Raw genomic sequence first — 21,932 nt, forward strand, 5'->3', positions numbered from 1 at the left:
CTCATTCCTAGAGGCCCCGAGATAATGAGAAAGACCCTGCTATTTGCCAGGGCTAAGACAGAGTGAGAGATCAACAGTCCTTTGAGCACCCTGCCAGGCATAGCCCTGAACCTGCACAGCCAATCCTATACCCCGATCTACCCAAACCCCCTTATACTATTGCCCATTGGAAGAAATCAAGACAGTTCTTTGTGGGAGCTAGAGGAGAACTTGGCCTGCTAGTTCTGTCTCTGTTACGATAATCTTCTTGGAAAAGAAAGTGAACACAGATGAGGCCAAGCTTATTATAAACATAACGCAGGGTTCCTCAAGGGACCCAGAGCTGTACTCAATGCCTTTGGCCCCACAGCCTTAGCCAGCCCAAGACACAACTTCCCACCTCCCTCCTCTTTCCGAAACCCCATACCTGGTCACAGATCAAATCCCACTTCTTCTCATTGTCATACTGCCGCAGAAGCCGGGCCTTGTCTGGAGGCAGGTTCATGGAGCTCTGAGGAGAGAACCTGAGTCAACAAGGCTGAAACCTCCCCTCATCTGGAAAAGAGAAAGATTAGACCGCCCACACCTTTCCGCTACTGGGCCCTCAGACTTCACCCTGACACTCCATCGCTGATAAGGCAGGCTTGGAAAAGTGGAGCAGTCTTCCAGCCTCCCCTTCATATTTAGTTGAGTTTGGTTAAGCAATGTTTTCCAAACCTCTGGTCGTAGAATCAATTTAATGAGTCAAAATTACCTCTATTTTAAATGAAAACGAGCAGATTAAAATAGAATAGAAGATACCAGAATTCATTGCAAATAGGAAGTATAAAGAATGCTTTGTGAAGCTTTAGTTTCTTTTATATTTTATGTATATACACAAATGTGTCATATACATACATCATACCATAAAATGTGATGGGAACATGAGACGGGTCAAAAAATTTGAAAAAACACCAGGTTAAAGCAGCAATTTTTTTCAGTTTGCTTTTCCCCCACAACCTGAGAGACAGGTAACTTGCCTACAACATCCACTGCCATCCTGAGCCACCCACAACCTATGTAGATGCTATAACCGTGACCCTCTTGCCCATATCAGCATACAAGTGAATGAGAAGAACATTAGCATGAAGATAACTGCTTAAATTTTTTTAGGAAAAAAATATTTAGGTAAAAATTCACAAAAGTACCAGACTTTGTTAGTAGCAAATTACTAATGACACATCTCCCAATTAATTAAGACACCGCAAAGCACCCTAACCCCTTGGCAAGCCACTCTAATATAGGCTATTTGAAGGACAGCGCAGGAATCATTTTATTTTGTTCACCACTGTTTGGTGACTGAATAAGGTATGAGAGAATGAGTGGGTGAAGCCTAAGGACTTCATCCATGGACTAGCCCTACCCATGCTAGAGGCTACATTCCCTACCTTTATCCCCATTCAGCCAAACCTTTCTTCTCATCAGTCTGGCTGTCTTTGTTCCAGGTCACAGCCCTTACCTCTAAAGGCAGTCTGGGCCAGATGCAGTAGCTCACACCTGTAATCCCAGCACTTTGGGAGGCCAAGGCAGGCAGATCACTTGAGGCCAGGAGTTTAAGACCAACCTGGCCAACATAGCAAAATCCCGTCTCTACCAAAAATACAAAAATTAGCTGGGTGCAGTAGTGCACACCTGTAATCCCAGCTACTCAGGTTGCCAAGGCACAAGAATTGCTTGAACCTAGGAGGTGGAGGCTGCAGTGAGCCAAGATCATGCCACTGCACTCCAGCCTGAGCAACAGAGAAAGATTCCATCTCAAAAAAAAAACAAAACACACAAACAAAAAAGAATAAAGGCAGTCTGACACTTTAATCAGATCACTGTACCTGCTCCCTTGTAATCTTGAATCAAATATGATCCCCTACCCGAGGTGTTGCAGCTGCATGATAACCCATGTGACTTGCCACAAATTCAGCTTCTTCCCGAGCATAGTGCCAGCCACTTAGAAGGCTGCCTCTCATCCTTCTCTCCTTTAGCTACTGTCCAAGTTCAGCTCTAACTCTCTGGTAACCCAAGCATGACCACTTCATTTACCTCTGCCCAGTTCTTGGCATTCTCATCCCTGGGGACACGAACTGTGTGCATTCAGGGTCCCTGAGGAGTCACATAGGCCCTGCATTATTCCAGAAGAAGCAAACAAATCCTAGAAGGAGGTCCTCCAACTTTTGATGGAACCAAAAGAAAATCCTTAAACATTTATTCTGTCACACTATCTATTTATTATAAATATAATGCAGATATACTCTCAAATCAGCCGTATACTCATCTAGCCCCTAAAGTGCTATGTCTATTCTTACCATCTCCAGCTCCCAACATGCATCTAGTGGGGGCAGTAAGGTGATAATAAACCATGTGTAAGAGGTCCCAGGTCTGAGCTACAAGCCCAGCTAATAGCTGGAAACGAGGTCACTATGGCTCAAAAAGGAAGTAGGGTTGAAGTCTTCGGTTGGAATTTATACATGGAAGAATTTATAAAGTGGGGCAGGTGAGAGAAGAAAGTGGGGCAGGTAAGAGAAACAAAGAAGGGAAGAGAGCCCCACATCACACCTCTCCCTATGGTTCCTGCTGCCCCATGCATCTGCCTGAACTTCCACAGGAAAGTGAGGCTGAGTCCTCCTCATAGTCTATGTAGTATGGATGGCAAGATGGTCAAACACAAGCCTGGAATGTTCTCTCTGAAACTACTTTGTTAAGGGTCAATCTCAGCATACCCGTGTGGACAGCAGGACAGGAGCAAGAGGCCTCAACAAAACAAGGACTCAAAGGTCAACCCAGAGCAGGTCTCCTAACTCAGCCTAACTGGAGCCAGGCTGCTGCCAGCCAAACTCAAGACAGAACTGAGCAGAAACAGTCCTCAGGACTGGTCCTGGCTCTGTGCATATCCTAAACACATCGCTGCCATCTGACTTCTCCTAAGTCTGTGCCATGAAAATAGTTCTGTTGTCTCCCCTGGAAGAAAGCTGCTGGAATGGGGGAGGGGGCAGCCTGTCACTGCTGTGGCAGACATCGCATCCTGTCTATGCCAACTTTCTCCCTCAGCCACCCACTGTCAGCTGCGGTGGCTCACACTTCTCCACCAGGTGAACTGAGGAGGAAACACTTGGTCCCCTCGGTTTGAAAAACTGGGCAAAGTCACTCCCTTGGGTAGTCCCAGCCTAAGAGCATGGAAGAGGCACAGCAGGGACCTGGTCAAACTCTAGATCCCCAGGAAGGAGTGACCCCAAATTATGGAAACAGGTGGTAGAGGCATGAATCTGCTCTGACCACAGCCACATCCTCCTGTCTAGAGCTTTGGGTGGCACTTTCTTGACAGTGGTCTCAGACTTCTCTGCTTCTTCTGGGCTGAAGTGTGATGGGGAAGGAGATGGGTAAGGGGAATTTCCCCAAGCTCCAGCATTCTCAGAAGAAACGGGTCACTGGCTGCCAGTGGGAGCCACCTGCCAAGGGAGCATAAACCAGAGCCTGGCCCAGACAGTTGTCTTCCTGCTAGACAAGGGCATCAGGGCTTTTGCCTCCACCTGATAATGTGTGTGTGTCTGGCAGGGCTCCAATGTCCTGAGGAAGCCACTCTGCCCTTAGGAATGACAACTTCCTGAGTTCCGGGGACAGCAAAGGAGCAAACTTGACACAGTTCCGGTCTCAGTCAAAAGGGTTTGTTTCCTTGATATTTTTTCTTCAGTGGTTCCACAGAGACTATAGGCTCCAAGAAGGCAGAAGCTGAGTTAAGTTCTTGCTAACTCCTCATTGAGACCCTTGCTGAGCAGAAAGGAGGCAGTGGCTGTCTTGGAAAGGAGAGGGCACTAAATGTGGGTGAAGTCAGAGGGCCCAAGATCAACTTTGGGCTCTTCAGAGTTATGGAGCCTTGGTGAACGCATCCATAAACTGGAGATAATCTCACTACTTCACAGGGTTTTAACTGAGGATTAAATGATAAATATTTTATGTCTGTATGTGTCTGGAACACTGTGGGTGTTCAACACAGTCCCCGCCCCACTTCCTCCTGAAAATCTTGTGTAATGTTCTGATGTCTGAGGGACCTGCCCTTTTGCTTCTAGGCTGTCTCTCTCTGCCTCCATCCCACCTTCAGCAATTGCTTCTCAACATTCTGACTACAGAGCAATCTATTATCCCTTCACTGATACTGCTCTGGCTTCCTCTAAGACTAGGCGCCAATTTAATTATCATTATCCTGAGGGGTGGGGGACATGGCAGGAGACTCCAAGGAAGAAGGGAGGTAAGTCACAGCTGAAACAGTTACAATAGGAGATGTGAGGAAAAGCGGAAGATGAATTCAAACTGAAAGCAACTCTGGGAGTGATTCCTAAATCACAGGGAACCAGCAAAACGTCTAATAATAAAAACCTATAATGGGAAGAAGCCTAAAGGCATGGAGCTGGTGCTTCTCCAGCAAGGCTGCTCTGGTTTTACTGCCAGTTTGAGGCCAGGCAAATCTCCCTGCACACTGAGGTGCATGTGAGCAAGGGCCCGGTTCCTCCAGCAAGGTTTCCTAACTCTCCACCTGACCCCTGACAGCCCCAGTCAAGCCAAGGAGGAGGGAGGCGGCGCTGGTGGCAGAGGTTCCCTTCCCTTTCCCAATCTGCACCCTCAGCCCAGTGAGCCCCTCCTCGTTTCCTTCCCACTGCAGGGGAAGGGAAATGCCGGTAGGGTTTGGAGTTTCCTTCCATGCTGTGAGCTCTGCTCTGGGACTCGCCCCTACTCTGACAGTCTTCTTGAGCCAGGCCTGGGGAAAACCCAACACACAGAAATAGGAACCACCAAAAATTCCCAACTGTTTTTGTTGGTCCCAATCATGATAAATCTTAGGAACAGACACCAAAATGGCACAGCTTCGAGAGACAGGGAGAGAGACGTTTGTAACGTTCCTGGGAAAGAAACTGGAGGCTTTAGGGAAGCTCCAGCAGGGACTGTTTGTTTTGAGAAAATACAGAAAGTGAGAGGCAGTTTTATTAATGTTTTCCCTCTTGAACCACCTCCCACCAGGTTTCCTATGGCTGTCTTCTCCAAGTATGGTAGCCTCAGCCCCCAGGCTCAGCCCATGGGGACAGGGAGTCCTGAGAAACTGAATCTAAAACTGCCCCACAGATTAAATGAATGCTGTCCTGGGCACCACACACTTCTCAACGTGCTGCTGAGCCCCTGACTGCAGGTCCAAGTCCTCCCTGGCATCCACAAATCAGCCCATTGAGCAGATGAGCAGAGATGGAAAGTGGCAAGAGGACACAAAATCTGGAAGTCCAGAAGACTGCTGAAGGAGGAGCTGTAACACTGTGCTCCCACCCCATGTTCCCATGTTCCCACTAGGATCCCCCTCACAAACCAACAGATCTACCCCAAGCCAATGGCAAAGCAGGCAACACAAGGCACAAAGCCCCATTACTAGCTGCCAAAAGGACAGAGTGTAAGGAATGGCCTCCACATGTCTCTACTGGTGGGCAGTAGGCACAGCTGTGGCCAGTTGGGCACTGCTCCCAAAGGGCGAGAGCCCAAGGAGGTGGGAGCTACCAGCTCCTGCTGCCTTGGCCCTTTGGCGGCCACAGCCAGTCCTGCCGCAGTAGCAGCTCCCAGACAATGAGAGTTATTTTCAGCCAGCGCTTTAACACAAGCCAGCTGGCTAGTGTGCAGGGCGGGAGTCCTCCTCCACCCAGCCCGCCCAGACGGCAGGCCAGCCGGCCCAGCCCATTGCCTACGCTGCTGCTGCTGCCACCGCCACCGCCGCCGCCTCCATGTCACTGTTTATCTCATTGTTCCAGCACAGCTCCTTCTAACTCCCCACAAACTGCAATCGTTTGTAAAAGGGAATCAAAAAAATCAGAGAGTTTGATCAAAGGTCCAAGAGCTAAAATTTTAAAAGGTCCAGACATGGGAAGCACGGCAGCCCCTCCAAACACCCACACTTTTCCCCAGCATTGTGACTGGCTGGGGTAGCACAGGGGAGGAAATGGAACAGATGGATGGTCAGATCTCACTGCAGCTCTCACAGACCAAGGCCAAGCCTGGCTTCACCACCAACCTGGGGAGACAAAGCTCAAGACTGCTCTCCTTGCCTTGACTCCCTCCTATCCTCCTCTCCAGAGCCCAGGTCTGGAGAAGATAACTTGAGACAGATAGCCTGAAATGGGCTGAGTCAACTGTGAAAGGTTCATATCCTGTGGCAGAAAGGAAATCACAGAACAGTCAATGACACTTGGCTGGAAGGACAGGCAACCCCCTGCCCTGCCTTGATAGAGTAGTGGCAAACACCTCAGCTGTACCACCCCACTACCACACCAAAGTACTCAAGAATAGAAAGAGTGGAAGGCAGCAGTTACCTCCCTGGACTCTAGGCCTCCAGCCCTGGTCCTGCCCAACTCTACAGCCTCCCCAGGGCAGCTCCCCATTACTGCTCATCTCCCTCCTTATGTCATCCCACACGCAGGAGCATGTGAGTATAATACAATTCTAGCCACACACAGCTTTCTCCAGGCCCCAGCTGCACTATTAGACATCTTAACAAACTGCTTAGGAACCACATGACAAAAGGCATAAGAAAAGTGGGTGCTCCTTAAGTGTCTGTAGTAGCTTAGATCTGGCTTGCTGTTTTTGTTTAATTGAAACTACCACTTGGGGATGAGCTGCCAGGGAAAAGCCAGCTCTCACAGGCTCAAAACCATGTCTGGAGAACGTGCTTCTGTGGTCACTGAGGACTCTGTAACCAGAAATGACTTGCTGAGCAGTTACGGGCCAAGTCCCTGAGCAGCCTGGAAGAAAAAGAAATGGATTCACCAGATGTCTCTGGTTGAGCTCTGTAGTTCACACCAGGGAAGTTGGATAAAGGAGAGGTCCTAAAAGGCCAGCATCATTCAAACAAAAAGATGGCTTTTTCTAAATACAATTATACCCCCGGGGCCTCTTCTTCACCCTAGAGAATTCCTCCACTGGATCCTGAGAAGGCAAAGGAAACTGGCCATGTCCCCAAAGTTGGTAAAGCCTCAAACTCTTCCCTTTGCCACACTGTTGGCCTCATACGTGACATCAGATAACCTCTGCAGGTAACCCTGAGGCCCCCAAACCCTGATTAAGGCCACCCTTTCTGGCCTGCCCAATCAAAAAATACATAATCCCCAATAGGAACTTCTGTCAGCGCTTCCCAACTGAGCACCCAGGCCCTGGTAAAAAGCTACTGCCACAGCAACTTGATCTGTCTATTGGCTCCTCGGCCCCTCCTCGTGGTTAGCCAGACCCACACACTCCCCAGTTACGCAGAATGGAAACTATTCCGCTGGGGGCAGCTTATTTTCCAAAGCCAAGGAGTCTTGGGGCAGAGCCTCGCATTCTCCCTGCAGCCAACCAACGACCTCCCTCTCTTCATGAGGTTCTGTCCTCCCACCTGGGAGCCCAATGGGCAGAGCTACCTTTCAGAGGACACAATATTTCTGGGGTCACATCTCCCTCTCTCCCCATACCAACAAGCCCAGTGAGTCTCCCTCCCAAGGTCTCTCATCTATACTTGCCCTTCTGTTCCCACTGTCACCACCTGGATGGGCCGTTATTGTTCACTCGCCGCCCTCTGGGATAAGCTTCTAGCTGGCATCCCTACTTCCAGTACTTTCCTCCCTGCTATCCTGCACATGAATGAAACTTTCAAACTTCTAAGCACATAAATCATGTTTCTCCTTGGTTCAGAAATCTTTTTTGACTCCTTGCCATTTATATGAGAAAACCTGAGCTCCTTGGCCTGTTGCTCTCAGCATCTTACAGTAAGAGCTTCTGAGGTAAGATTCTCTCCAGGCTGGCCCCAGCTTCTCTGACCAGCCTCATCCTCTCCCACTCTATGGAATCTCTCTCCTGGGACAGCCACTCTTCCCACTCCTTAACCCTAGGATTTGCTTGTTACTGATGTTTCCCCCATCTTCTGACTCTCTACCTACTACTTACTACCTGACTTAAAATCCAGCAGCTCTATGGCTACCCAACCTAAAATAATCAGCCCCTCTCTTGAGCTCTAAGCATAATATTTAAAGAATAAAATGGCAGAGACCTGCCTGTTATCCCCTGACCTCTTCTCCTCTTCCTTAGTAGTGAACCTCCACTGTTGAGTTGGACACTTGACAACCTAGAATTGATATATTTCTCAGCTTCCCTTGCATTTAGGTATGGCTATGTGATCATGTGGGATGTAAACAGAAGTCGTGTGCACAACTTCTGAGAAGTGTCACTAAAGGGAGGGAATATACCCTTCTTTTCCCCTTTCTGCTTCTAGCTAGTTGGAATACAGACAGTGGCTGAACCTTCAACAACTATTTTAGACCATGAAGTGACTTTGGAAATGAAATCCACATGGATGAAATAACGAGAGAGAAAATACCAGGACACTGATACCATGGACCTTAGCACAAATTGAATGTTTCATAGTGGGGGTTTTTTTGCACATGTTTTCTCTATTCACAACTAGAAAGAACATAAACTCCTTAAGGGAAGGGGCCATGTCTTACCCTTCTTTGAATCATGTGCAGGTGCTTAATAAGTAAGTGATTGATCCTGCTCCTACCACTCCTACCACCAAGTCCCTTACTCAGTCTCCTGGCTAACTGGGGAAAGGGAGGATCCTTTAACTTTTTACCACTGTCCTTACTATTTCTGGGCTCTCTTACCTATAATCTGTCTTATGTTCTACAGCCCAAATCACTTTATATATTGCTTTCCCCTCAGCAAACTCCTACTTTTCATTCTGAGTTTCAACTGTGTCTTCAGTTTATGCCATAATCTAAGCCACTTCCCTGCTCTTCTCTTTAACCAGACTCATCTTCTTATAACCTGCTAGAACACAGGCTTCTAAGCACAGGAATCATCATCAGCTTGTTTACCACTATAATAGGTGAGCAATAAAGACTGGGCAAATTGAATTTCTCCATTCACATATTCCTTCATATATTCATTCATATAACCCTAAGTTGTCTACTCCATTGTACCCCAGAGACATTACCTCCTTTCGAATTTCCAGCCATGCTTCTCCTCCAATTCACAACAGGTGAAATCTACCATCTCTAGCAAATCCTTCATAAATGAGAGTAGTAACACACTCTCCCAACAGTGTCTCTGCACATTTACTAATTATTTTAAAATGTGTTCATGGAATTGTGACTTATGGTTAAAGTTTCTTCACCTTTTCTTGGACAATCAATATATATGTTTATCATAAATCCCAGTGACACTCCTAGAGGCACATATACAATGTAGTGGTTAAAGCACTAACTGTGAAGCCACACTGCCTGGGTTTGAATATTGGCTTCACCACTTACTAGCTGTGTGGCTTTGGGAGAGTTATTTAATCTCTGCAAGCCTCAGTTTCCTTACCTGTAAAATGGAGGAAGGAATAATAGTAATTACCCCATAGTGTTGCTGTGATTATTAAATAAGTTAATATATGTAAAGAATTTAAATCAGAACCTATATAGTAAATGTCACACATAATACTAGCTATGTTTTTTTGGTTTGGTTTTTTATTCAACATTTAGCTGGGAAACAACTCTATGCCAAGCACAAGCTAGAATTTGGCAATATCAAAATAAACAGAGTATGGTCACTACATTCAGAAAGTTTATATCCTGAGGAAAGATAGACATGCAAATCAGGGGTCAGTATAGACAGCGTTGCTGTGAAAGAGGCACATATAGTACTGTGGGATCCCAAGGAGGTAACATCTAATTAGACTGTGGAGTCAAGTAAGGCGTAAGGCTTCCTGAAAGAAATGTCACAGGATTTATTTTATTTTTATTTATTTTGAGACAGAGTCTCGCTCTGTTGCCCAGACTGGAGTGCAGTGGTGCGATCTCGTCTCACTGCAAGCTCCGCCTTCCGGGTTCATGCCATTCTCCTGCCTTAGCCTCCCGAGTAGCTGGGACTACAGGTGCCCACCACCATGCCTGGCTAATTTTTTGTATTTTTAGTAGAGACGGGGTTTCACAGTGTTAGCCAGGACGGTCTCGATCTCCTGACCTTGTGATCTGCCCGCCCTGGCCTCCCAAAGTGCTGGGATTACAGGTGTGAGCCACCGTGCCTAGCCTATTTTATTTTTTTTTTGAGACGGAGTCTCACTCTGTTGCCCAGGCTGGAGTGCAGTGGTGTGATCTTGGCTTACCACAACCTCCGCCTTCCGGGTTCAAGTGATTCTCGTGCCTCAGCCTCCTGAGGAGCTGGGACTACAGGCACATGCCACAATGCCCAGCTAATTTTTATATTTTTAGTGGAGATGGGGTTTCACTATGTTAGCCAGGCTGGTCTCAAGCTCCTGACCTCATGATCCACTCACCTCAGCCTCCCCAAGTGCTGGGATTACAGGCGTAAGCCACCGCACCCAGCAATTTTTTTTTTTTTTTTTGAGACAGGGTCTCACTTTGTCATCCAGGTTGAAGTGCAGTGGCACAATCTTGGCTCACTGCAGCCTCGACCTCCCAGGTTCAAGCAATCCTCCTGCCTCAGCCCCTCAAGTAGCTGGGACTACAGGCACTCACCACCACACCTGGTTAATTTTTGTCTTTTTAGTAGAGGCAGGGTTTTGCCACGTTGGCCAGGCTGGTCTCGAACTCCTGGACTCAAGTGATCCACCCACCTCGGCCTCCCAAGGTTTTAAGATTACAGGCATGAGCCACAGCGCCCTACCTAGAATTAGTCTTAAACATCAAGCGGGAAGGAATCGGGAAAAGGCAAGAGCAGAAGGGAAGATGGTGATATTCTAGGCAAGGAGACAGTATTTGCAAATACATGGCAACACAAAACACCATTACAAATCCAGGAGTCTGCAAGTGATTTACTACAAAGGCATGAAAGTATGTATGAGGAAATTACAGCAGGCAGAAAAGTAGGGTGATAAAGGATATGATGAGTTAAGTAAGTAGGTGGCATAAGTAGGATAATAATAGTAACACTACTAAAATGAAAACAGTAATAATGAAAAAAGCTAACATTTATTGACAGAACTGTGATAAGCACTCTATATGAATTATCTCATCTAATTCTCAGAACGATGATATAAAGTCTTATGAAGTAGGGACTATCATTATCCCTATTTTACAAGCAAGGAAACAAAGGCTTGGAAAGGCCATGGAACTTGCCCCACATCACAAAGCAAGCATATGGTGGAGCTCGGATTTGAACCCAGGTCTGACCCAAAGTCTGAGCTTTTAACTCCTCACAATGTCTCCTCTGAGACAATTAATTGTATTAGCCCTTGCACCTTTCCAAATTGTATGCATCCTTCAGGACCAATCAGTACCATTTCAACCTTCCTCATGGAATCTCTCCCAAACCACCCAGATCTCTGTGCATCCTTCCTCTGAATTTCTGTGGGTTTTCTGCTCTAACCTCCCATTAGCACTCATATTCAATCATTCTTTGAACAGCATTTGTGTCCTTTTTTTTTTTTGAGACAGGGTCTCACTCCATCACCCAGGCTGGAGTGCAGTGGCAAGATCTAGGCTCACTGCAGCCTCGACCTCTTGGGCTCAGGCTCAGGTGATATTCCCACCTCAGCTTCCCCAGTAGCTGGGACTACAGGCACACACCATCATGCCTGTGTAAATTTATTTTGGTAGAGACGGGTTTCACCACGTTGCCAAGGCTGGTCTTGAACTCCCAGGCTCATACAATCCACCCACTTTGACTTCCCAAAGTGTTGGGATTACAGGCGTAGGCCACCACACCCAGTAACATTCATGTCTTCTATGTACCATGCATTGTGCCAACTGGGGGACCTGTTTTGCCTTGTGATAACTCTTGTATTTACAAAGAAGGGGGAACCTGAAGCTTATAAACATCTACTCTGGGCCAGGATGGTGCCAAACCCTTCAATTACAAGATTTCATGGAAAAGTCACTTCTGTCTCATATTGTTATTCGTTTTTCACATTTTATATTATTTCCTGAACTAGACTATAAGCTCCTTGAGGATTTTGCCTTGAATACACTTGTTCCTAGACAAGTAGGCCTGGCACACAGAAAAAGCTTAATAGACACTGTGGGCTGCCCAAAGCGACAGCAGAGGCCATTCTGGGGGGCAGAACCCAGTACACCGGCCTAGGGCCCAGCTCTGGCTTTCCATGAATCTCATGACACATCTAACAGCTTGTTATAAAGCCATAAAACTTAATGAATCCCTTCCTACTTCCAGACACGTGTGGGAGAGGCATGACCCCTGCTTTATAGAAAGATAAACTGACGTTTGGCACAGGCACACATCTGTCACAAGTTCTATCAGCCAGGGAGAAGCTCTACAAGTCCTGCAAGTCCTGCCTCTCCTTGCTTTCAAATGGAGGTACATCCTCAGTGCCTCAGTGCTTCTATCCTCTTTTGGGAGGAATCATAATGACCTCAGTCTGCTCTAGATCCATGAGCTGTCCTCCCAATGTTGTCCCCTCTCACGCTTTGAAGGCTGGAACTTGACATAGAGGTCTAGGCTACCCACAGCCCAATGCTATTTTTGAGTTGTTCCAGCTTTTTTACAACTCATTTGATTGTCCAGCTAGTAGGAAAAAACACCTCTTTGGACTTAGCCTTTGAGAGTTCCCTCCCCACGACCCAAATCTTCTCTGCTTCTTGGAAATGTCTGGTGTCCTAAGTGTTATATTCACGCAGGGAACAGGGATGAAAAACATTACTGCGCATCTCTTATATGCCAGGCACTTTTCTCACATTCTCTCACTTACTATTCTCAATAACCACTGGAGGTAAATATTATACCTGTTTAACTGATTGAGGGAATTAAGAATTTGAGACCAACTGGCTCAAGGTTACACAGAAAGTAGCAGGTTTAGCAAATTAAACCCAGACATGTGACCTCCAACATACAGGTTTTTCTACCATGTTTGCCCATCTCCTTACAAAGAAAACAAATCTCTTTTTCTAACTTGAGAAGGTCCAACTTGATTTATCTGACTGGCTTTGGTTGAACATTACACAATGCTTCCCTATTCTGCACAACCTAATGAAACCAGCTGAACCAAGTATGTGTGGTGAACATCTGAAGTCCAAGGCTTCACAGAGGAAGAGAGAGACTGTGCACAGCACAGAGACAAGGCATCTGTCATCTTGGACACAACCTGGTGACAAATCCCTTACATCTGAGTAGCATTTTAAACTTTCCAGAACAGCACAGGCTTTGGAATCAGGGATGACCTGGGTTTGAATCCTGTTACTTTTCATGAGACAGTCGGAAAGTTCTCGTTCTGCTGCCCAGGCTGGAGTGCAGTGGTGCGATTATAGCTCCCTGCAGTTCCAAACTCATGTGCTCAAGTGATCCTCCCACCTTAGCCCCCAAGTAGTTAGGACTTACAGGCATGTGCCACCACGCTTGGCTAATTTTTTTTTTTTCACTCTTTGTAGAGATGGGGCTTTGCTATGTTGCTCAGGCTGATCTTGAACTCCTGACTTCAAGCAATCCTCCCACTTTGTCCTCCCAAAGTACTAGAATTGCAAGTGTGACCCACTGTGCCCAACCAGGGCAAGCTATGAAACTTCTTTGAACTTCAGTGTCTTCATCTACAAAATATGGATAATATCTACCTCTTATACAGAATAAAAGGGATTTTGCACAGTACCTGGCACAGGAGAAAGACTCTGTAAGTGGTAACTGGAATGACCTACTCCAGGAGTCACATTTGACTCAAGTTAGCTTCTAAGTACATATGCAAAATACAATTTCATACTTTTATTTATTTGTGTGTGTGTGTGTGTGTGAGAGAGAGAGAGACAGAGTCTCGCTCTGTCGCCCAGGCTGGAATGCAGTGGTGCAATCTTGGCTCACTGCAAGCTCCGTCTCCCGGGTTCACGCCATTCTCCTGCCTCAGCCTCCCGAGTAGCTGGAACTACAGGCGGCCACCACCACACCCAGCTAAGTTTTTGTATTTTTAGTAGATATGGGGTTTCACTGTGTTAGCCAGGATGGTCTCGATCTCCTGACCTCATGATCTGCCCACCTCGGCCTCCCAAAGTGCTGGGATTACAGGCGTGAGCCACCGCGCCCAGCCCTCATATTATTTTTTTAGAGACAGAGTACACCAGCATGACCACAACTCACTGTAACCTTGAACTCCTGGACTGATACAATCCTTCCACGTCAGCCTCCCAAGTAGCTGAGACTAAAGGTGTGTGCCATCATGGCTATTTTAATTTTTTATTTTGGTTGAGACAAGGTCTTGCTATGTTGCCCAGGCTGGTCTTGAACTCCTGGTCTCACTGATCCTCCTGCGTTGGCCTCCCAAAACAGTGAAATCACAGGTATGAGCCACTCTGCTCAGCCTAATTTCATAGTACTTTAAAATGTATAAAAGAGTATATATGTATAGTTGAATAGTATAGGTTAAACATACGTAAAGTACAATTTCCTCATCTCATGTGATCTAATAATTCTGTAGGTAAGAGCAGTTGCACCCTTGCCCCTTCAAAAGATAAAATCAAGAAACCAACAGCCACCCAGGGGATTCACAAGAAAACTGAGACCAGAACTTAGTGAAACAAAGTCAAGTCACTAAGCTGCTCTGCTATTTGAGCAGCTGAGTGATCTGGGACAATTCTAACCTTCTGGGGCCACGGTTTTGTTATCTATGGAGAGATATGGGGGAGATTTTGCCAGGTTATCTCTAGTGTTCCCGCCTCAAATCAGATTCCTCACTTCCTCAACTGTCTCCTAACTTCCTTGGGTCCACTTCTGCCACAAATCTGTTTCTGGTCCCCTCAACTAACTACTCTTCTCAACAACCATGCTTTTCTCCTTGTGACATTATGTAAGTCCTAGGAGTTGTCCCTCCCCATCACTGAAGGGCTGTGCTGTGAGACTGGAGAAAAGCTCACATTTTTATTGACAGTAGGCATAGACGACTCTCAAATATGTATTTTCATCCCAGACTTCTCCTTTGAGATTCAGCTTTAAATATTCAACTCCCATTAGACATTCCACCCAGACTTCCACAGTCTTTGCAACCTCATGTGTCTCAAAGTGGCCTCATCACTTTTCCTTCTAACGCATTTCTTCTACTGTGTTCCCTTGTTAGAGTAGTTAACTCTAATCTAGCAAGCTAGAAATCTGGGTGCCATCCTCAATGCCTCCCTTCTCCCTCATCTCTATCCTCACAATGTAAAATCTAATCAGCCATCAAAAATCGAAATAAAATCTAATCAGTCATTGAAATTTAACTGTTTATTAATAGTTAACATTTACTTGACTGTCCCATCATCTCCATTGTGTAAACTTGTCCCAGTTTAGGCTCCCATCATCACCACCACAGAGTAAAGGCCTTCCACTCAGCTGCCCACCTCCAATTCTGGTCCCTCCCGTGGTTGCCAGACTGACCTACCCACAACTCACAATCTGACTATGAAACACATAAAGTACAGTCTCTTCCACATGGCATTCAAAGCCCTCCTTACCACTTTAGCCCTGCCTATCATGAGTCTCTGCCTTACACTTCACACTTCAACAGCACTGAGCAGTTCTGTGAGGGTTCTCTGAACACATCGTGCTGTCTCGATTTAATGCCTCTGCTCATGCTGTCCTCTCTACCTGGAATGCTTTCTTTCCCAAACTTCTGTCCTACTCCTAAATACCCTTTTAGCCACAGAGATGTCCTTCTCTGGGCAATATTCCCCAAGCCCACCTCTCAACTGTGCTCTTCCAATGCTTCCTGCATCTCTACAGAATTGCACTTAGACAGCTGTATGTTATAATTACATGTTTAATGTGTTTGTCTCCCCCTCTAGACTGAACTCCTGGGGGCAGGATGACTGTCTTAGTCACCTTTCTCTAGCTCTTAACACAATTCTAAGCACTTGTTGAGTGAATGAGTACTAGGCTGCACTTGGTGAGTCTTTGAGGACTACTATCTTGCCCCCTCTCTGTCTCTAGGCAGGGAAAATGACACCTTAACCATTCTCAGTTCACCACCTCAGAGGCCCTTCTGAGTGCTGATGTGACACTTTAGCTGCCCTGCCACAGAATAAGGCTCTCTCTGCCCTCTTGCCTCCAAGAGAATCGGAAGCAGCTGCGTAGGGCTTTTGTACTCTTATGACATCAACTTGACATTCCCCTGGATCTGTGGGCAACAAGCACTAGATACTTCCTTTACAATTCTTGGAAAGAATCAACTGAGAAGCCAAATGCTACTGGACACCCAGGAGGTGGAGGTGTCTAGCTGGTTATCCTCCAGCTTCTGAGATGATGCTCAAAACTTTTAACAAGGATATTCTAGGGAAATGAAAGATTAATGCTTTGGGACGCCACCAGGAGCTGTTGCCCCATAAATGCACAAGAGATTCCTAATTCCTTAGTCAGTCACCATGCCAGCAATAATTAAACAAGCCCAAAGGGAGCAATTAATAGCTGCTATTGGACCATCAATCTGGAACTCATGCCAGATGCCATCAGAAAATAATCTGCAGACATGAGCACTTCACGAGGGAGCAGATTCACCAAGTGTCCTGCCTGCCAAGGGCCTGAGGATAATGAGTGCTTATGTGATATTGATTCTGCTGAGTGGCAAGTAAAAACAAAATAAGCACAACCACAAACAAGAAGTCTGTCCAAAGTAAGGGGCCCAAGCATACTCTGGACACAGATGAGGTCCAAACAAAGATGCTCTTTCCTGGTTAGATTATCTCTGGCTCATCCATTCTAGAACATTGTCTGGGCCTCACTTCAGGGCTGGCATTGAAGGGAGGGGAGTATGTGATCTCCAGTCTACAAAATGAGCCCATATAAAAGCAAGTCTACCACCCCAGAGTTCAATAAAATCCCAGGAGCACAGGTCTCAACCTCAGCTGGTGTATGATAGTTTTAACCTTGGTAAATGCCCCCAGTTCAGAAAGCTTTTAAAATAAGGTCCAGGCCAGGAGCAGTGGCTCATGCCTGTAATCCCAACACTTTGGGAGGCTGAGGCAGGCAGATCATTTGAGCCCAGAAGATCGAGACCAGCCTAACCAACATGGTGATACCCCTAGCTGGGCGTGGTGGTGCTGCCTGTAGTCCCAGCTACTTGGGAGGCTGAGGCAGGAAGATCACCTGAACCCAAGAGGTGGAGGTTGCAGTGAGCCAAGATGGTGCCACTGGACTCCAGACTGGGTGACAGAGCAAGACCCTGTCTCAAAAATAAAAAAAAAAAAAATAGGCCAGGTGCGGTGGCTCAAGCCTGTAATCCCAGCACTTTGGGAGGCCGAGACGGGCGGATCACAAGGTCAGGAGATCAAGACCATCCTGGCGAACACGGTGAAACCCCGTCTCTACTAAAAAAGTACAAAAAACTAGCTGGGCGAGGTGGCGGGCGCCTGTAGTCCCAGCTACTCCGGAGGCTGAGGCAGGAGAATGGCGTAAACCCGGGAGGCGGAGCTTGCAGTGAGCCGAGATTGCACCACTGCACTTCAGCCTGGGTGACAGAGTGAGACTCTGTCTCAAAAAAAAAAAATAATAATAATAATAATAAGGTCCCTCCATAGATGCACGAGACAAAATGTGCTAAAGGGCAGGCCAACAAAAGTCAAGAATTACCCCAGTACCTGGAGGTTCCTAAAGCCTGTGGAAAGGTCATGACTAGGCCAACATTATTGAGCAGAAAACAAAGGTGACTAGTACGTGCCATTCAGTGACTTTACAGCTTCGAGGTACCGAGAAACAGTCTCTACTCTTCAACAATAATTCTTATTTCTTAAATATTTTTATTAGGCTCCTCAATACCAGATCTCTGATTCAAGAGGTTAATGACCTTCAAATAATATTTCTATTTAAGGCTGGGTACGGTGGCTCACACCTGTAATCCCAGCACTTAGGGAGGACAAGGCAGGCAGATCACTTGAGGTCAGGAGTTTGAGACCAGCCTGGCCAACATGCTGAAACCCCATCTCTACTAAAAATACAAAAATTAGCCAGGCACGGTGGTGGGCGCCTGTAATCCCAGCAACTTGGGAGGCTGAGACACAAGAATCACTTGAACCTGGGAGGTGGAGGTTGCAGTGAGCTGAGATTGCGCCACTGCACTCCACCCTGCGCGACACAGCGAGACTCAGTCTCAAAAATAAATAAATAAATAAATAAATAAATAAATAAATAAATAAATAAAAATTCTATTTAAAATGTTTTGGTTTTTTGTGGAGGAGGGTTTGAGACAGGGTCTCACTCTGTCACCCAGGCTGGAGTGCACTGGCATGATCATAGCGTACAGCAGCCTCGATCTCTTGGGCCCAAGCGATCCTCCCACCTCAGCCTTCCAAAGTGCTGGGATTACAGGCATGAGCCACTGTCCAGCCTTCTACTTAAAATGTATTGAGCATCCTGGCTGGGCAGAGTGGCTCACACCTGTAATTCCAGCACTTTGGGAGGCCGAGGCAGGTGGATCATGAGGTCAGGAGATCAAGACCATCCTGGCTAACACAGTGAAACCCTGTCTCTACTAAAAATACAAAAAAAATCAGGCGTGGTGGCGGGTGCCTGTAGTCCCAGTTACTAGGGAGGCTGAGGAAGGAGAATGGAGTGAACCTTGGAGGAGGAGCTTGCAGTGAGCAGAGATTGTACCACTGCACTCCAGCCTGGGCGACAGAGCAAGACTCTGTCTCAAAACAAAACAAAAAAGTATTGAGCACCCTTTATGCCAGTCACTGAGCCCCAAAACTCTTACAAAAGGCCGGGCTGAGCACCCAGACATGGGCAGAAGGAATCCATCCCTACACTCCTTGCAGCTGCTTCCCAGACCAGACTTCATATTTCTCTTCAAGACCAGAACACGCAGAGTGACTTCAGGAAATCTTGAGAATCAGACTTGAGAAGCCTAGGAAAGACAAGTATCTCTTTACAGTTAATCAGCACCCTGCCCAGCCCTGCAGACAGTTCTGACAACTGGAGCCAGGGAGAAGCAATCACAGGCTCTGGCTGGGGCCCACCTGGGGCTAGGAACCAGTTGGACCCCCAGATGAGTACTGACTCTGATCCCCACTCAGACTGGCTGCAGTGCCATAGGGAGCCCCTTTCTCGGAGACACACTCAGGCACTGGGATCCAAAGTTCATGGAAAGTTTCACCTTCTCTTATAGCTCAACCCCCAAAACTGCCTGATAATCTTACCATCTTATCTAAATATCTTCCCCATTACTTTTTTTTTTTTTTTTGAGACGGAGTCTCGCTCTGTCACCAGGCTGGAGTGCAGTGGTGCGATCTCGGCCCACTGCAACCTCCGCCTCCCAGGTTCAAGCGATTCTCCTGCCTCAGCCTCCCGAGTAGCTGGGACTACAGGCACCCACCACCACGCCCGGCTAATTTTTGTATTTTTAGTAGAGACGAGGTTTCACCATGTTGGCCAGGATGACCTTGATCTCTTGACCTCGTGATCTACCCGCCTTGGCCTCCCAAAGTGCTGGCATTACAGGCATGAGCCACCACGCCCGGCCCCTCTCTCTTATTTTTTAAGAGACGGGGTTGCCCAGGCTGGACTCAACCTCTGGAACTCAGGGGATCCTCCTGCCTCAGCCTCCCAAGCAGCTGGGACTACAGGCACATGCCACTACACCTGGCTATAACCCCCAATGACCATCTATCTCTTTATCTTACCTTCTTTTTCTTCACGATACTTTTTGCTACTTAACATTATATTATATACCTGTAAATTTGTTTACTGTTCTCCCCAACAGCAATGCAAATGCTATGAGACTGGCTTGTCTTTTTTTTTTTTTTTTTGAGACAGAGTCTGGCTCTATCGCCCAGGCTGGAGTGCAGTGGCCGGATCTCAGCTCACTGTAAGCTCCGCCTCCCGGGTTTACTCCATTCTCCTGCCTCAGCCTCCCGAGTAGCTGGGACTACAGGCGCCCGCCACCTCGCCCGGCTAGTTTTTTGTATTTTTTTAGTAGAGACGGGGTTTCACCGTGTTAGCCAGGATGGTCTCGATCTCCTGACCTAGTGATCTGCCCGTCTCGGCCTCCCAAAGTGCTGGGATTACAGGCATAAGCCACCGCGCCCAGCGAGACTGGATTGTCTTTTTTGTTCCCTGTGGTATCACTAATGTCTAAAATACAGAGTAAACACTCAATAAATAGTTGTTGAATGAATAAATAAGTGATCATGCAAACATTTTAAAACTCTGCTTCCATCCTAGTGGGGTTACATGAGAAGCAAGACTGAATAATGCCTACTTCCCAGAAAGCCCTATAAACCTGTTGTTGAATCCTAACATCTCCTCCAAATATCTCCCTAAAGTCCTCCACATCTCATTCCCAGGCCCACAAACCCTAACCCACCCCAGAGCAAGTATTAAAGAGAGAAAATGGAGCAGTACCCAGGGAGGAGACACATTTTTTCCTCCAGTTAAGTACAGCCCAGAACCTCTGCAAATTAAAAGCTCCCTCTTCACTGAATCCACTCAGCTATAGTTATAGGTCACACTTTTTATTTTTATAACCAGCCAACCCATCAAATTATAGGCTCAGGCCACTGGTAGTCACGCCAAACACTGGGGCCAGCTTAGCCTAGAAGAGGCACTGCTCCTTCTGGCTTGTGAGGGGGTGCAGGAGTGAGGGCTGAGCACCAGTCAAACCTGAAAGGGCAGAAGGCACCATCACCCCACTGGGGACAGTCTAGCGATGAGCCTGGATCTCACTCAGGCCAACCTGCTACCCATAAGGGAGACAGATTCCAGGATTCTCCACACAGCAAACAAGAGAACTCTTAACCTTATAAAGCACACCTAGAAGTTTCCCTACAATTAATTTCCAAACTCCTCACCAATGCCAATAAGGTCCCACATGATCTGGGCCCTGCTCACCTTTCTTATACCTTCTCGGACTCTCCTCAGCATCCTTGTCTACCAGTCTGGCCTTCTTTCAGTTCCTCAAATGTGCGAAGTTCTTTTCCACCCAGGGCTTTGCAAAAGTTGTTCTCTTCCTAGAAAACCCATCCCCCAGATCTTTATATATGGCTATGATGATGGCTTGTGGTAAGTGGATCTGTAAGAATGAACCAAAGAAACTGCTAAGAAGTCCATTACAACAGACCAGGCAAGAGCTGACTATAGTAGTGGTAGTACAGATAGAGAGAAGGTGAGAGGGACAGCAGCCCAGACTAACTCCAAGTGCTTGGCCTGGATGATTAGCTGGAAGAGTGCCATTCCCCCCAAAATACAATGTATAAGAAAACACTAGCAGGTATAAAGTGGCTCACAAACACTGGACACTGTTACTATGCAATGAAATATATTTATTGAGCATCTACTATGAACAAGGCATTGTTAATAATAAAAATTATTGAGTACAAGACAACATTTTACCCTAAAGAAAGGCAAAAATGGGCTGGGCATGGTGGCTCATGCCTGTAATCTCAAGCACTTTGGGAGGCTAGGGTGCGAGGACCACTTGAGCTCAGGAATTCAACGCTGCAGTGAGCTATGATCACACTACTGCACTCCAGCCTGGGCAATAAAGAAAGATCCTATCTCAAAAAATAATTTTTTTAAAAGGAAAGCAAGACAGATTTGGCAACGAAAAGAATTAGTTCAAAACTTGATGACTAGAAATGGAAGCTTCTACATTTGAAGACTTCTGCAGTTCAAGGGTAACACATGGGGGATCATTTTCTATCCCGTTTCACTTTTTTTTTTTTTTGAGACGGAGTCTCGCTCTGTCGCCCGGGCTGGAGTGCAGTGGCCAGATCTCAGCTCACTGCAAGCTCCGCCTCCCGGGTTTACGCCATTCTCCTGCCTCAGCCTCCCGAGTAGCTGGGACTACAGGCCCCAGCCACCTCGCCCGGCTAGCTTTTTTTGTATTTTTAGTAGAGACGGGGTTTCACGGTGTTAGCCAGGATGGTCTCGATCTCCTGACCTCGTGATCCGCCCGTCTCGGCCTCCCAAAGTGCTGGGATTACAGGCTTGAGCCACTGCGCCCGGCCTTATCCCGTTTC

At 46.9% G+C, this 21,932-nt stretch overlaps 1 protein-coding gene across 4 annotated transcripts in view; it reads right to left on the reverse strand.

The window, feature by feature from the left end:
- FMNL3 (formin like 3) overlaps positions 1–21,932 on the reverse strand; it is a 71,698-nt gene that overhangs the window by 31,473 nt on the left and 18,293 nt on the right. For 3 of the 4 annotated variants that reach the window (XM_023211192.3, XM_023211193.2, XM_031936303.1), the window contains exon 2: positions 407–490. In XM_023211192.3, coding sequence (XP_023066960.2) covers positions 407–490 — 84 coding nt within the window. Of the gene's footprint in view, positions 1–406; positions 491–20,802; positions 20,851–21,932 lie in introns of those variants that run through there. The other variant, XM_023211194.1, reaches the window with a different exon arrangement.

This window comes from Piliocolobus tephrosceles, chromosome 10 (genome assembly GCF_002776525.5).
Source record: "Piliocolobus tephrosceles isolate RC106 chromosome 10, ASM277652v3, whole genome shotgun sequence".
NCBI classification, from domain to species: domain Eukaryota; kingdom Metazoa; phylum Chordata; class Mammalia; order Primates; family Cercopithecidae; genus Piliocolobus; species Piliocolobus tephrosceles.